The sequence below is a fragment of the Callithrix jacchus genome, chromosome 5 (assembly GCF_049354715.1).
Source record: "Callithrix jacchus isolate 240 chromosome 5, calJac240_pri, whole genome shotgun sequence".
In the NCBI taxonomy this organism is placed as follows: Eukaryota; Metazoa; Chordata; class Mammalia; order Primates; family Cebidae; genus Callithrix; species Callithrix jacchus.
In genome coordinates, this window is record NC_133506.1 from 20,219,106 (window position 1) to 20,234,245 (window position 15,140).

Here is a 15,140-nt window from a genome sequence, read left to right on the forward strand (position 1 = left end):
GACTATTTCAAGCAAAAAATGAATCTGGAGTGTGCAGAGGACAGCAGGACTTTCAGTATGACCTGAATGTGGGGCTGAACTACTGGAGCAGAGACTGAAAGATAAGACCTTGGCCAGTTAATATACAAAAATTAAGATGTATACACAAGCTAAGAATGTATGCACTTCAAAAAGCAACAAGTCTCCTGGGAGTTCTGCTTCTTACCATGCTGTTCCCTGAATGAACTGGTTTTTCTCAAAACATTTAGTTGCCTTCTCCTATGTCTAGTAGAGATGAAAACAGAGATACAAGCTTTAAGTTAAAGCTTTGCACAGCATTAGATGAAAAAACCACACTTAGGCCGGGCGCGGTAGCTCAGGCCTGTAATCCCAGCACTTTGGGAGGCCGAGGCAGGTGGATCAAGGGTCAAGAGATTGAGACCATCCTGGTCAACATGGTGAAACCCTGTCTCTACTAAAATACAAAAAATTAACTAGGCATGGTGGCGCGTGCCTGTAATCCCAGCCACTCAGGAGGCTGAGGCAGGAGGATTGCTTGAACCCAGGAGGCGGAGGTTGCAGTGAGCCGAGATCGTGCCATTACCCAGCCTGGGTAACAAGAGCGAAACTCCGTCAAAAAAAGAAAAAGAAAAAGAAAAGAAAAGAAAGAAAGAAAGAGAAAGAAAGAAAGGACCACACTTAATAATTCTGAAGATCATCTGTCTCTAAAGCAGTGTTCTTTTAGGATTTCTCTATTCTTCATTTTCTTGTTTGGTTTTCTTTTTGTTCTTCCACTTGCTATTGCTTGGAAGTCATCTGCAACAAGCAGATGGACCCTGTGTGTCTCCAGATATGATACCCTAAAAAACCTTTGACATCGTTTATATGGAATGCAGATTAGAGCAGTGAATCCTATCACTAGACAACCCCAAATTAGGAATGTTCTATTTTAAAAAAAAAGGAACTGTATTCCCTAAACATGTCAATATCATAAGAGACAGTGAAAGGCTGAGGAAATGGCCCAGATTGAAGGATATGAAGAAGAGTATCAACCAAGTGCAATGGCAGGTCCTAGACTAGATTCCAAAAGAGACAGGAAAATGCATAAAGGAAATTACTAGGCCAATTTGAAAAATTGGAAGATGCATGGCAAATTAGATAATATTAGATAAGAATCATGTATCAACATTAAAAATACTGCAGTGGATCATTTCACCATGGTCCAGGGGTAGACTACTTATGACCTGTGAGCTAAGAACACTTTTACGTATTTAAAACTTTGTATAAAGAACAAAGACTATGGAAAAGAGACTGTATGTGGTCCACAAAGCCTAAAATACTAATATCTGGCATTTTATAGAAAAAGCTTGCTGAATCTTGCTGTAATCATATAAGAATACCCCATTCTTAAAGGGAAGAATACCCTATTCTTAAAGAACACACACTGAATTGTTTAGGGATAAAGACCTTGATATATGCAACTTAGTCTTAATTCAGGGAAAAAATTATGTGCGTGTGTGTGTGTGTGTGTGTGTGTGTACAAACACATTTAAACACGGATGGACAAACATAGCTATAAATATGCATAGACGAGACGATTAAGCAAATGGGATAAAGTGTTAATAGGTGAATCTGGGTAAAGGAAAGTGGGTATTCTTTGCAGTACTCTTATTCTTGAAATTTTTCTGTTACATTTCAAATTATTTCTAAATAAAATATTGCCTCAAATTCTTAACTTTTTGCTGAAATTATAATTTGAGTTAAATTTTGTCTCTCAATTTTACAAAGCTCTCAAAACATTCAGTAACTTATTCTTCATGCCCCCCTTGTACTTGTGAAAAATAAATAATAGTTATCTCTATCCTAACAATGAATGTTAGCAGCAGTTATTTATACTAGCAACTAGCATTTATTGGGAATGTCCTCTGAGCCAGATGCTGAGCTAATGGCCTCTTATTTATTTAGCCCTGTGAAGAATTCCATGAGGTAGGGACTGCTTTACAATTGAGAAGATTCAGGCTTAAAGTTATTAACCAACTTGTCCAAGATCATACAACTGATTAATAGTAAAGCCTAAAACTGTCTGGATAAATGCTGCCCTTCCCAACTAATTAAGAATTGAGTACAGCTAAGGTCAGAGTCTCTCTTCTAATCCATGGGAGTCAATTATGCCTGAGCTGATGTTGCTCTTTAGCTCTCTCTGGTAGGAAAAATAATGCTCACCCCTCAAAGATGTCCATGCCCTCATCCCCAGAACCTGTGAACATTCTGTTGCCTGGCAAAGGGAATTCCAGGTGCAGATGGAATCCAGGCTGCAAAACAGCTAACGTTAAAATAAAGAGACCATCCACACAGGTCCAGTGGAAAAGAGAAGCAAAAGAGTGAGGTACCGGGTAATGCAATGTGAGAAAGACCTGAAGAGCCCTTGCTGGCTTTGAAGATGAAAGAAGTCCACAAGCTAAGGAATGCAGGAAGTATTTCCCTAGAAGCTGGAAAAAACAAGGACATGGATTCTCCCCTAGAGCTTCCAGACAGAAATACAGCCCTGCCAATATCCTGATTTTCACCCAGTCAAACCCATTTCAGAGTTCTGACCTCCAGAACAGTAAGATAAGTTTGTGTTGTCTTAAAGTCACTAAGTTTATTCTAATTTCTTATAGCAGCAATCGGAAACCACTAGGCTTTCACTCACAGGTGCAAAAAGTCCTTGTTCCTACCCACCAACATGTTTATACAACTTTGAAATATGAGCATATTCGGCTGCTGATGTATTTACATCACAAAAACAGCCCGCTTGAGAGCAGTTATTTCCGGGGTCCTCTGAATGACTTCTTTCTTGAGAAGTGAGGGAAGTAAGAAGTATATGGACAGTGAAAGAACTGAATGGAGTTATAATACGTACAGCGTCAAATGCTGCTGGCTGTTTCCTGCTCTGCTACTCCCAGGATAATACTAACTGCTTCAGTATGTGGTGATGCCTTAATCCTTGATATGCATCCGCACAGATTGAACTGAGCATCAGAGATTGTGTAGGATCTGCAGAACCTCTGTGTATATGACACATACAGCCAGGCCAGACAGAAATGAATAACTTGTGAGACAGGTTTTAAGAATTGCCACCTGCACCAGAGCATTTTTAAACACTGGGATTGTGGAATTTCATGCAACTCTAAACTTGTTCTGCTCCCATGGACTGTCCTCTGCTTCACATCCTCTCCTTACACCTTAGCAATACTCTTCTGTTGGAGGGGAGGAGGTTCTTTTTTTTTTGTAGTACCAGGGGAAGTGGACATCTTTTGTTATTTAAGACAATTATAAATGAATCAGAATTCTGGGCCCTTGAATTTTTGAATTCTCTGTAGGAAAAATATACCTAAGGTATACTTAAACCCACTCAGACCATCATAATAAACTTTTAAGCCTGTATGAATAGGCTTGACCATTAACTCCAAACTCCATCATTTCTCTCTCTCAATTTCTCACAAAGTCAGAATGAATACCTGAGAAGACTAAATAGAAGGAAACTTCTGCAAGGGAGCAAAATCAAAACACCCAAAGTCTACTTCCTAGAAAACAGGAAAAGACACAGAGGTGCATTTTTAATGATGCTAAATTCAAAACTGGGTACTAGAGCCAGGTGTGGTAGCTCATGCCTGTAAGCCCAACTCAGTTAGCTAAGGTGGAAGGATCACTACTTGAGGCCAGGAGTTCAAGACCAGCCTGGGCAACATAGCAAGACCTCATTTCTTAAACAATAACAACAACAAGAAAACCCTGAGTACCAGAATCTTTTATCATCATAGATTAGTTCTTCTACAATAGTAAATGTGGACAGTAGCTAAGTCATAACTACTATATAATTCATCCAGCATTCACTGGTATTAAGTTCTTTAGCTAAGTAGTTCATCTAATTTTAACAGCAACCCAGAAACACAGTTCTTTTCATTATCCTCCTCTTTTTAAAGAGAAAACTAATCCTCAAAGTGATTACATGACCTACCGAAGGACAGACAAATGATAAATCACAGGGGTCAAAACGCAGACCCAAGTCTATTTCTTTTGTCTTGATTGCTTCCCCCCCAGCAGACCCTGAGACATGGATGTAATCACTTATTCAGAAAGTGATGGCAGGAAGCACCAGCAGATGAGCAGGGCACAGGAAGGCAGCCAGACAGTGTACTGTCAAGCAAGTGACCACAGTGGACAACAGGACCTCGATTCTACCAGGAAACTCTGGGTGCCAGGATAGATCCTGTAGTATGATCCCCACCTGTGAGCTGAGGGAGCTGCGGTATTTATCCACCACTTCCCATTTGTGACTGATTGAAAGCTGCTCCGTATTCAGGCTGTGTTCTCACAGCCAGAAAATAAAGCTCTTAGACAAAAATGGCCTGCATTTACATTACGAAGCTGGGCTGAGGGGATATTGGCGGGATATGCCTCGCACTCGTTAACACCCTCAACCACCAGCTGACTCCAGCTACTTCCTGCCAGCCCAGAGGTAGGACTCAGAATGCTATGGTCTCTTGTGTAAAATTCAATTCAGTGTTATGGCTAATGGAGCCCTATCCTGTCAGTAGACTCAGTTTCAATTCAGAATGCTGACGTTTGGCCTCTGCACTCTTGCTGGCTAAGCACAAAGAATATCTTTTTGCATTATCTAGTGTGGGCAGCTTTAATGAAATAGACAACACTCAGGTTGCCCTGGTGGCATCCAGCCGTTCTCCAGCCATTTCACAGCCTCGGCTTCAGAGTCAGCTGCAACCAGGAGCCAACACATTTGTTCTCCATAGTGATTCTGGTACATTTTGAGGAAATGAGCAAATGATGAAGTTATTCTTCCTCAGTATTTCTCAGGCTTTGGGGTGCACACGAGGTACTCCAGGGTCTTGTTAAAATGCACACTCTGACTGAGCAGGTCTGGGTGGGGCCCTGAGATCCTGCATTCTGACAAGTTCTTGGGTGCTGCTGCCATGCAGAACCACACTTAGAACAGCAAGCAGTCCTCAAGTGAGTCACAAAGACTTTCTTAAGCTAGCCTCACAGAAAAGCCGTTTCTTCAGCTAAGAGAGTTGCCATGAGGTCACAGGTCCAGGCAAGCCAAGAATTTGGAGTGGTTTAAAAAAAAGTGGAAATAAATAACCAAATTTCTACCTAGCAGCAACTAAATGCCAAGAGGAGGAAGAACAAGAAGTTCAGTGTTTGCCAGAAAACTCAGAGCCCTACCTAGTCTGCACAACGAGGGCTCGTGAGGTTAAGTACAAAGTTAAATCCATAAACACGGCTTGGACCACTTGGCAAGCCTTGACCTATTAGGGCTCCATGTCCAAGTTGGACCTCTAAACTGGGTTGTTTAATAAAGACATCAATTGCCTCCCTATCTTTTCATGATAATCGGCTGTGTTGAGCCTTTGCTGTAACGAGCCATTTACATTCACCTGCTACTCTTATCCCCTTTTTGACCGATGAAGAAACATCTATCAGGTGGTGAAGTGACTGCTTAGATACACAGAGCTAGTAAGAGTCAGAGCTGGGATTTAAACCTAGGAAGTCTAACTCCAGCGTCCTTGTTTTTAAGCATGACATGCTACCTCCTTTCCTGGCCTTTTCCACCCTCTGTTTGCCCCTAATGGTAGAGTGATGAATGCAGTACTTGGTAGCTTCCATCTCCCTTACACCTCTCCCAGGGCCACGGCAGTTTTGGTTGGGTAAATGCTGCCAGCACCTGGCTGAGACCCTAAGCACTGGGCTCCTATACTGTTCCCTGAATTATGTCTCACCTTCATGCATTGAGCACCCTCATTTGGAGATCCCATCTCAGAACTTTGTCTCATTCCACAATCTCCTCCCTGATGATCAGAAGCCTACGTGTTGCATCAAGCCCAGAGCCCAAGTGTATTGGACACTGTGACGCTGGTTCCTAGGCTCTACCTATCCTTCATCTCATGCCTACAAGGTCAAAAGTTGCTGCAATTACCCGCTTCTCCTGCAGGGTAAACAGGTCCTGTGCCTAGCACCTGCCTCACCCATAAGCCCAACCCAGGTCATCTGCCCTCAGCTATCTTTTGCACTCTTCCAAGAAGACCCCTTTGCTTCTTTGAACTGCCTAAGACCATGCAACAACCGTCCACATATTTAAAGAGCCACCCAGAAAACTTGAACCAAAGTCCTTGCACAGTCTGCTTTAGAAAACATAAAGGCACCAAATTTTCAGTGAACCAAAAATGCCCCCTGTGATCTCATGGAGAAGATACTCCATAAATGTGACTTTCAAAAAATAAGTGTTTTGCTTCCCAAAACTGGTCATTGTGATTTTGTTTTTGCCCAAAGGCTAAACAAGGAGGGCAGTCCTCCCCACCACCATCTTAAAAGTAAGAATAATTTCTTTGTCATCATTCATAGCAATTTAAATACCCTCTACTTAATATTTCACGTTTGGGCTGAATGTTGAAGGATAAAACTGCACATCCAAAGGAATAAGAGGACCGGATATACAGATGGAGAGAAAGGGACTAGAAACAGTAAAAAGTAACATTCATTCATCATCCATCTGTCTTTTCACATACAAAATGTGAGCGCCTCTGATAGGCAGACACAAAAATATTTTTGCTGAGCAACCCACAGAGTAGGTAACCAAAGGGTGTCTCTAAATGCAGCTGGAAGTAGTTCGTGGGGTCTTGGATGACAAAGAATAAACCACCAACCACACCAGGAGCATATGGAAAGTGGAGGCTGAGTTTCAGCCCCAATCTTCAGTCCCTGGATCCAGAGGAGAGGGAGGGAGGGAGGGAGGGCGCTGAGAAATGGGCAGTGAGCGAAGATCTCACATTAGATCTAGGTTTTTGGAAGACTCAGAGCTCCACAAGAGAAGAGGAAGGAAGAAGCCCTGGCGTATGCAGCAGTATTGCCATTCAACAGTGAGATAAAAGGAAAGCTAAGTGTCTGGATTTTTCCTTCGGGAAGACACACTATGAACTATGTCCCACTTACCTTCTTGGAAGATTCTGGGTCCCTTTCTGCCTTGTGCCTTCTTTCCACAAAACTGCACCTTCAGCTTTTCCAGACCCAGGAGGCTTGCTATTATTAGGGTTTGGAATGTAAGGACAGGCACAGGCTCAGGCTGGCTACAAGCATTTGTCACCTAAGCCTGATTGTAGTTTGGACACATAGTTGGACTATTCCAAGTATTTAGTAATTCAGTGAACCAGTTAACCATGCCCGTGAAAGACTAGGACTGTTTTCCACTGGGCACCAGAACACGGTCTCCACATTTTCATTTCTTGTAACACCGTTAGATCTCGTGAGACTTACTACCACGAGAGCTGCGCTCGTAAGATGTGTGTTTCCCCTTACACCTTGATTGTAAGGCCTCCCCAGCCACGTGGAACTGTGAGTGCATTCAACCTCATTTTCTTTATAAATTACCCAGTCTCAGGTGTGTCTTTATCCCCAGTGTGAAAATGGACTAATAACACCACCAAACCAGCTCCATCCTCTTAGTCTGCTACAGATCAAAGGAAACGTCCTTAGTGAGTCAGCCTTTGTGCTGAATAACACTGAAGGCATTATTGCTGCTCAAATAATGGTGATTTTTAAGTCTGTGGTGTGTCTTTATGACTTGACAACAACACTGTACAATAGTGCCATGTGTGTGCCTAGATGGTGTTAAATTTATACCTTTATTTTAATTTCCATATCTCAGAATTTTCTTATTAAATCAACAAGAACGGGTTTGTTTGGAGGGCTTTTGTTTTGGGAGTTTTTTTTTTTAAACACAACTTCTGGCATTCATTTTTTTCATCTGCAAAAAACAAAAATCTAATAGTTCTTCCCTACTTCTCCGAGGTGTCATGGGGATTAACATAATGCAAGTGTGCGTGCTTTAATAAGCATTATTAAAAAATTCCTTGCAAATGTGAGCATGCAGCTTGCTGAAACAATAGAATCCCATAAGGCCTTCAGAACCTAAATCACAATGACTTAAATCTGCGGGTTTGTAATCCACACACTGTAGCCTTATAGAGCCACAGAGAATCAGAGAGAAATGTACCAGGGGCTAAGGTGGGACCGGAATCCAGCCAGGTCAGTCATCCCTTTCCCTGTGTAGCTTCCATGATTCTAAGAGGTCAGAGAGTTCACCCCTTGCAGGAGGGAAAACAAAAAGGCTAATTGAATTTCCTTCTGCTCAAGAATCCTGGTGTGTGGACCTGGGGATGTGTGAGCTCCACCAAAAGCCACACCCCATGGAAATCTCCACTCAAGTCAAGCATAACGAGGTCCCTGCCTTGGAAGAGACTGGAATTCCTCTTGCTTTCCTCTGCAAAATGTATAAAACACAGCATGTCCACTGAACTGAAAGGCTTGTTTTCATGTCTTGAATGTTATTTTTTTTAATGGAGAGAAACTTCTCGTTAGGACTCAGTGTTCATTTTAAAATCCTGGACTAACCCATAGTGTGAATGTGACCTTTTGATGCAAAAACAACACAGTAGCCCCTGAATTTACATATTGTTTTCCAAATCTCAGAATATCCATTTTTAAATGCCTGCTAATTTAGTTCGCTTGGGATTAGTTTTATTTCAGTGGCATCGGAGCCACATTACCATGTATCATTTCTGCACCCAAACTTATAAATTCCAAGTCCCAGAAGGGAAAGCATTCTTAACAGGAATGCTTTTATTCACCATCATCTCTTTATTTCATAGGCTATGGGTTATAGATGATGAATGATAGTATAAAAGATTATAGACATTATAAATAAAAGATGATAGAAAAGGAAGACTGGTTCTCCCAGTCACAAGATTTCCTTCAACATTTTAGGACCTCTGCCTAAAGCGAAAGTGAAGATATCCAGAGGTGAAAGTTTATTAACTGAAAATTTCAAAACAAGACAGCTGCTTTTTGTTTCCTTGGCTGCCATCTAGTGGTTAATAATATACACTAAAACATGCTCTTGGGAACATTCAAAAAATATCTGCCTAGGTTTAAAACAAAACGAAAGATGTCATTAATTTTTTAAAACATACTGCAGGCAGAAGACATTTATCCTTTCTAATAATTGTTATTTAGGGCCACAAGTGGCATTTCCATGCCTGTCTCTTAGGCTACATTCTTTCTCCGGGAAAAGAACATTGATGCAATCATTAGATAATGACTGAGCCTAGTACTGTGTACTAAGACTAGAGCAAGAATGTTAACGATGAGGTCCTTGCCTTCATGGAAGAGACATATGAAAGCAAAAAAACAAACATCGTGATGAGTGTTTACAAAAGAATAGATGGCCGGGCACAGTAGCTCACGCCTGTAATCCCAGCATTTGGGAGGCAGAGGAGGATGGATCATTTGAGGTCAGGAGTTCGAGACCAGCCTAGCCAACATAGTGAAACCCCGTCTCTACTAAAAATACAAAAATTAGCCGGGCATGGTAGTGGGCACCTGAAATCCCAACTACTCAGGAGGCTGAGGCAGGAGAATGACTTGATCCTGGGAGGCAGAGGCTGCAGTCAGCCAAGATGGTGTCACTGCCCTCCCGCTTGGGCAACAGAGTGAGACCCTTGTCTCAAAAAAAAAAAACAAAAAACAGACAAATCAGGAGGGACACCAAGGAGGAAGCCCTTAACTCTGTTCTGTATTATTGATGAGAAGCATTTGGATTAAGACTTAAGTAATGAATGAGCACTCTCCAGACAGACAGGAGGAAAAGAAGCATGGAGGAGAGTCAGGAGGCTCTGTTTTGGGGAATATTGACAAACTATGTCAGAAAGACAGGCAGAGGCTAGATCAGGAAGGGTCATTTGAGATTGTATTAGGCCACTATTAGGAACAAACAGTGGCATACAATAATCAGCACGTATTTCTCACTGGAGACTGCAGGTGAGCTGGGGTAACCGTGCCCTGTGTGCCATGAATCCTCTCCTGGGGCCATCCTGAGACCAGGTGGCTAGCCTGGGGGTTTTCTTTTTCTGTCACTAGTAGAAGCACAAGAGAAAGAACAGAAATGCATGAGACCTCTTCAGACCTAGGTTTGGAACTAGCAAACTGTCTCTTCTCTGTATTCCATTAGCCAAAGCAAGTTACTTGCCTGAACCCAAGCCAACGGGCAGGGAAGCGTTCTCCACCAGTGTGTGGAAGGGATGGCAAAGCCACAGAAGAAGGGACTCAAATAACTTGGAAGATGGGGCCAATAATGTAGTTGCCATGGGTCCATATACCCATATTTGTCTAAAAAGTGGTTAGAAAAACATATCGATCAAAATAGAAGTCTTTCTTTGAATTATTACTTCCAGAGCCCCAGGGATGCTGAGTATGTAAATGTCTGGGCCCTGTCCTACACCACCTGATTCAAAATCTCTGAGCAGAAATGTTGAGGATCTGCATTTTAACTGGTTACCTAGAAGATTATTTCTATTCATCCTGAAAGTTGGGAACCACTGGATGATTAATGAGAAAATAGAAAAAAAAAGTCAAGGAAAAAACATAAAAGGAAATGGGTGAAAAGAGGAAATAGTACCCATGAAGAATACTAAACATAGTGGGAAAAGGAATAAGAAAAACCAATGAAAAATGGTATCCAGACAGCAGAGGGGAGAAATTTACAAAGATACGTATGTGTTGAATTTTGTCAAATGCTGCTCACAGGTCAAGTGGAACAATAAAGCCCCTATGAATTTGTCAGTTAGGGAATATTATGTGAAAAGAATACGATAGTGATGCCAGGATATCATGAGGCCTGTTTTGCAGGTGAAAAGGGAAAAAAAAGAAAGAGAAGTGGCATGAAATAAAACAAAGATCCACCATCCTTCCATTTCTTCTTTCACAGGTCCTTATGGTCATGGTGAAATTGATGAATTCCACATTTAAACTGACGTAACACCTAAAAAGTTAATTTCTGGCTAATTATTAAAGAAAGAAAAATGACCTCTTTTATATCTTTTGGTTCTGATATCATGCCAGATATTATTGGTAGCATACAGATAGCATACTATATCTAATAACTGAGGCTTTATATATTTGAATAAAGAATTAGTCCCTTAATTCTTCATTATTTCAATACACAGTTCCTTCATTTTTCCATTATTTATCTGATGTTTTCTTAAGCAGGTTAAAGGAAGTCAAATAGCGTATTAGCACTATTACTTGGATTCCCAAGAATTCTCACTAGCATGCAGCATCTTATTCATGTCACAAGCTTTTTCTGAATTTCAGGACCAGATTTCCAGTCTCTAAGGGGTGAAAGCTGAGGTCAGCTTAGAAGGTGCCATGCTAACGAGGGCCTCTCAGAGATGAGGTTCTGATACTGCACTATCAAATTCTGACTTGTCCTATCCCACTCCAACTCACAGGAAGGTACCTTTATTTAAAAGTACGGTTTGCTCAAATGTACGGGATAATTTTTAGAGACACACAAATACATTCACAACTCTATTTCCAAGAACTATTTTGTGGCTTCATTGATTGTGGCAGGGTTGCAGTATGGAAAAGTCAATGCAGCCACTAACGGATTCACCCAGTTTTGGGGGAAGCCCTAAAACAGATCCAGCCACAAACTGGAGACTAAAAGACAAAGTTGAAGGCCTCTCCGTTGAGACCAAGAACTGCAGTTAATTTCTGCCTAGATCAGTGAGTGATTCAATGCACATCTGCTTCTGGAGAGCTTTGTCTACAGAGGCCAAAACCAGTACTAACTATGCTGTGTTAGATTTCTCTTTCCTTTTTCTTTAAGACAGAATCTCACTCTGTCGCCTGGGCTGAAGTAGAGTGGTGCGAACTTGGTGGGATTAGAACTAAAGTATTTCAATTTTAGTTTTTCAAAAAAGGGAAAGCTAGGAAATGCAAAATATACACAGTAGAAATATAATGAGTCTCAAAAGTATGCCTATAAACCTCGGCCTTTTTTTTTCTTGCTAGGCTTAAAAGATAAAAACAAAATAATAGACACACACACACTGCAACCTCCATCTTCTGGGTTAAAGCAATTCTCCTGTCTCAGCCTCCAGAGTAGCTGGGATTGCAGGTGCCTACCACCACGACTGGCTAATTTTTTGTATTTTTAGTAGAGACTGGTTTCCACCATGTTGGCCAGGCTGGCCCTGAACTCCTGACCTCAAAAATTTATCTTTGCTAGATGTCACCTTTTTTTGAGCATTTAAAATGGTGTCTGTAATGCCTGGCAAACATTACATAACAAGCAAACCAGCAGTTAAGTAGCATCTCCATCTTTTAAAATTAAGATTGGATTCTAGACTTCAAGTATTCAGTTTCAAATTCTCAAAAAATGGAAAGCTTAGGAGATGCAAAATATACACAGTAGAAATATAATGATTCTAGGCCGGGCGCGGTGGCTCACGCCTGTAATCCCAGCACTTTGGGAGGCCGACGCGGGTGGATCACAAGGTCAACAGATCAAGACCATCCTGGTCAACATGGTGAAACCCCGTCGCTACTAAAAATTACAAAAAATTAGCTGGGCATGGTGGTGCGTGCCTGTAATCCCAGCTACTCAGGAGGCTGAGGCAGGAGAATTGCCTGAACCCAGGGGGCGGAGGTTGCCGTGAGCCGAGATCGCGCCATTGCACTCCAGCCTGGGTAACAAGAGTGAAACTCCATCCCCAAAAAAAAAGAAATATAATGATTCTAAAACATATGTCCATAAACCTTGGCGATTTTTTTCTTGCTAGGCTTAAAAGTTTTGTAATACATACACACATGCCAAACAGCTCGATTGGTAGGCAGGTTCCTCTAAATGGTCCCTCAGCCCAAGCCCAGTCATCTGCATCTGATGATATCTGACATTAGAAGTTAAGACCATTCTGCCAAACATTCATCCTCCCTTGTTCCACGTCACCATTTAATTTGGGAAGAAGGGACAAAGGCTTTCACACAAAGCAGCAAACGGTAGTAGTGTTATGAATATGGGCCACGGTACAGACTACACGGGTTCAAATCCTGATTCTGTTGCTTATGGTAGACCTCAGGCAGTTTACTCAACTTCTCTGTGCCTCAGTTTCCTGACCCACAGAATGCAAATGTTACTAGTACTTCCTCCAGATGGTTCTCATGAGAATTAAATGAGGTATAACAAAAAATGAGCTTAGAAGGGTGTCTGGCTCAATAACTGTGAGCTATGATTGTGTTCAGAGATCTCTACATATTTTGAAAAAAAGGCTTAATTGTCCCACTGCTTTAAAGTTTTGAATCTTCTGAGGTTGGGGGATGTCAGAAATCAAGTCTCAAAGTGTAGGAGGTGAGATCTGTGCAAACTCAGCCAAACCCTAACACATTTCTAAGTGATTGACAAGCGGTATTATGTCTCTCAGAGTTCATTTTACCCTGCAACAAAGCTTAGTCCTAAGAGGTGCATTTAATGTGGAATTTCAATCTCTCTAAGGCAGGTGGGGAGAGCCCCATAAGAGCCTAGGAAACCATGCCCCACTGGTTTACTCTGCCTACTTGTACAAATCCAGCTATGTGTCTTGTCAGAATTAGTTCTACTAAAAAACTAGACACCTCTCTCTCTCACACACAAAGGGTTCTCTGATTTTGACTTCGTTCTCTGAAAGTTTAAGTCTGAGTATGAATGTAAAACATCTGATGCCTCCTCAAAAAAAAAAGTGGAAAAGAAAAAGTAAGCTGTCTCATGACTCAATTTCTTTTTTGGTATTATTTAAAGACACACAAAGCCTAGAGAAGCTCCTGAGAGATGCTGTCATCTATGGCCAGCCTCGAACCCGCAGAGCTTGGAAAAAGATTCTCATCCTGGTGGAGGGTACCTACAGGTATGTAAATAACCAGACACATTTTATGACTCGGAGGCCTGCAGCAAGCTGACCAGTGTGGAAAGGCTTTCCTAACAAAATAGAGAAATGAGTTAGATACGGTTATTACAAAGGGACCTGAGACATAACCACCAATGGGAGCTGTCAGTTTTGTGTCAACTGTCTTTCTGATGACTCTATATATATGGCAGAGCAGTTTGGAGGCTGGCATGCTTGTGAAGGCTTCCTCAAATGTCCTCGAAAGGCATTGCTAACTTGAGTTGATTCTTTCCACTACCTTTGACTGCCCCAGAGTCTCAAAGACCTTTCGCAGCTGGGTTATTCAAGCTCAGAACACTCCTTGCCTTTATGACTAGCAGGTATCGTTGATGGGTGGTGCAGATGCCCCTACCTGGATAGCACACCCAACCCCCAGCTGTTTGGTGAACTTGGTCAATGATTGCCATCAGAATACAAAAGATCTGCCTGTTTTCCTCAAGGTAGGAGTAACCTGGAGTGGAGTGCAATTCTTGTTCCAAAGCCAGGGGGTAGGAATGGGATGATGTCTAGTCCACAAACCAAGGAGATGTTATTTCAGAGTGCCCACTCCTAAATCAATTCTCGAACAATCCTAGTGTTAGACAAATTGAGGGAGATATCTCCTATAATGATAGAAAAGTGAAAATATTAAAAGGAAGGAAGCGAAGGCTGTTTACTGTTAAGATGAGGAGTGTGGCTACAAAGGAGACTTGAGAATAGACACAGGATTTCTTTCAGCTCGCTAATCTCATTAGTCCCTGAGTGTACATTTTTTTCTGCTACATGAATGAATAACAAGCAACAGCAAAGTGTGTGTGCCTCCATCCCTTTTGGGTGGGGGGGAGTAAATTCTCCCAACTTTAAAATAATAATAATGAGCTTGGATTCATTTTATTTTTAACATTTTTAACTTCAGTACTTACTGGCCGCATGGCTAGGGTTCTGGATGTTCCCGGTTCTCCTTGGGAAATCCAAAGTTTGCATTTCCAGTTTCTAGTAGCTCACCTTCCGCATCACCTCTCGGCACCTCCTACAGCCAGCCCAGGGAGTACGCACTGTTGAAGTCTTTGGTAGCACTCTGGACCAGTAGTTCTCCAGGGTGAGCTTGTCCTTGCTCCAGCCTAGGCACATGTGACAATTTTCATTTGTTATAACTGCATAGTGTGTGACTGCCATATGGCAGACAGGCCAGGGATGCTACTAAGCATCCTATGATGCACGGAACAGCCCCCACACCAGTTATCTAGCTCAAAATGCCAATACTGCCAAGGCTGAGAACACCTGTTCTGGTATAACTGACAACTCATTAGCCCTAAACTTATTGTTTTAAGAAATAATCTCATGACAAGCATGGATCTTTTTCCCTGT

The 15,140-nt window shown here is 41.8% G+C and overlaps 1 protein-coding gene across 2 annotated transcripts in view; it reads left to right on the forward strand.

The window, feature by feature from the left end:
• SPTLC3 (serine palmitoyltransferase long chain base subunit 3) overlaps positions 1 to 15,140 on the forward strand; it is a 168,789-nt gene that overhangs the window by 89,783 nt on the left and 63,866 nt on the right. For both annotated transcript variants that reach the window (XM_008995768.5, XM_054255217.2), the window contains one exon: positions 13,649 to 13,754. In XM_008995768.5, coding sequence (XP_008994016.2) covers positions 13,649 to 13,754 — 106 coding nt within the window. The remainder of the gene's footprint in view (positions 1 to 13,648; positions 13,755 to 15,140) is intronic.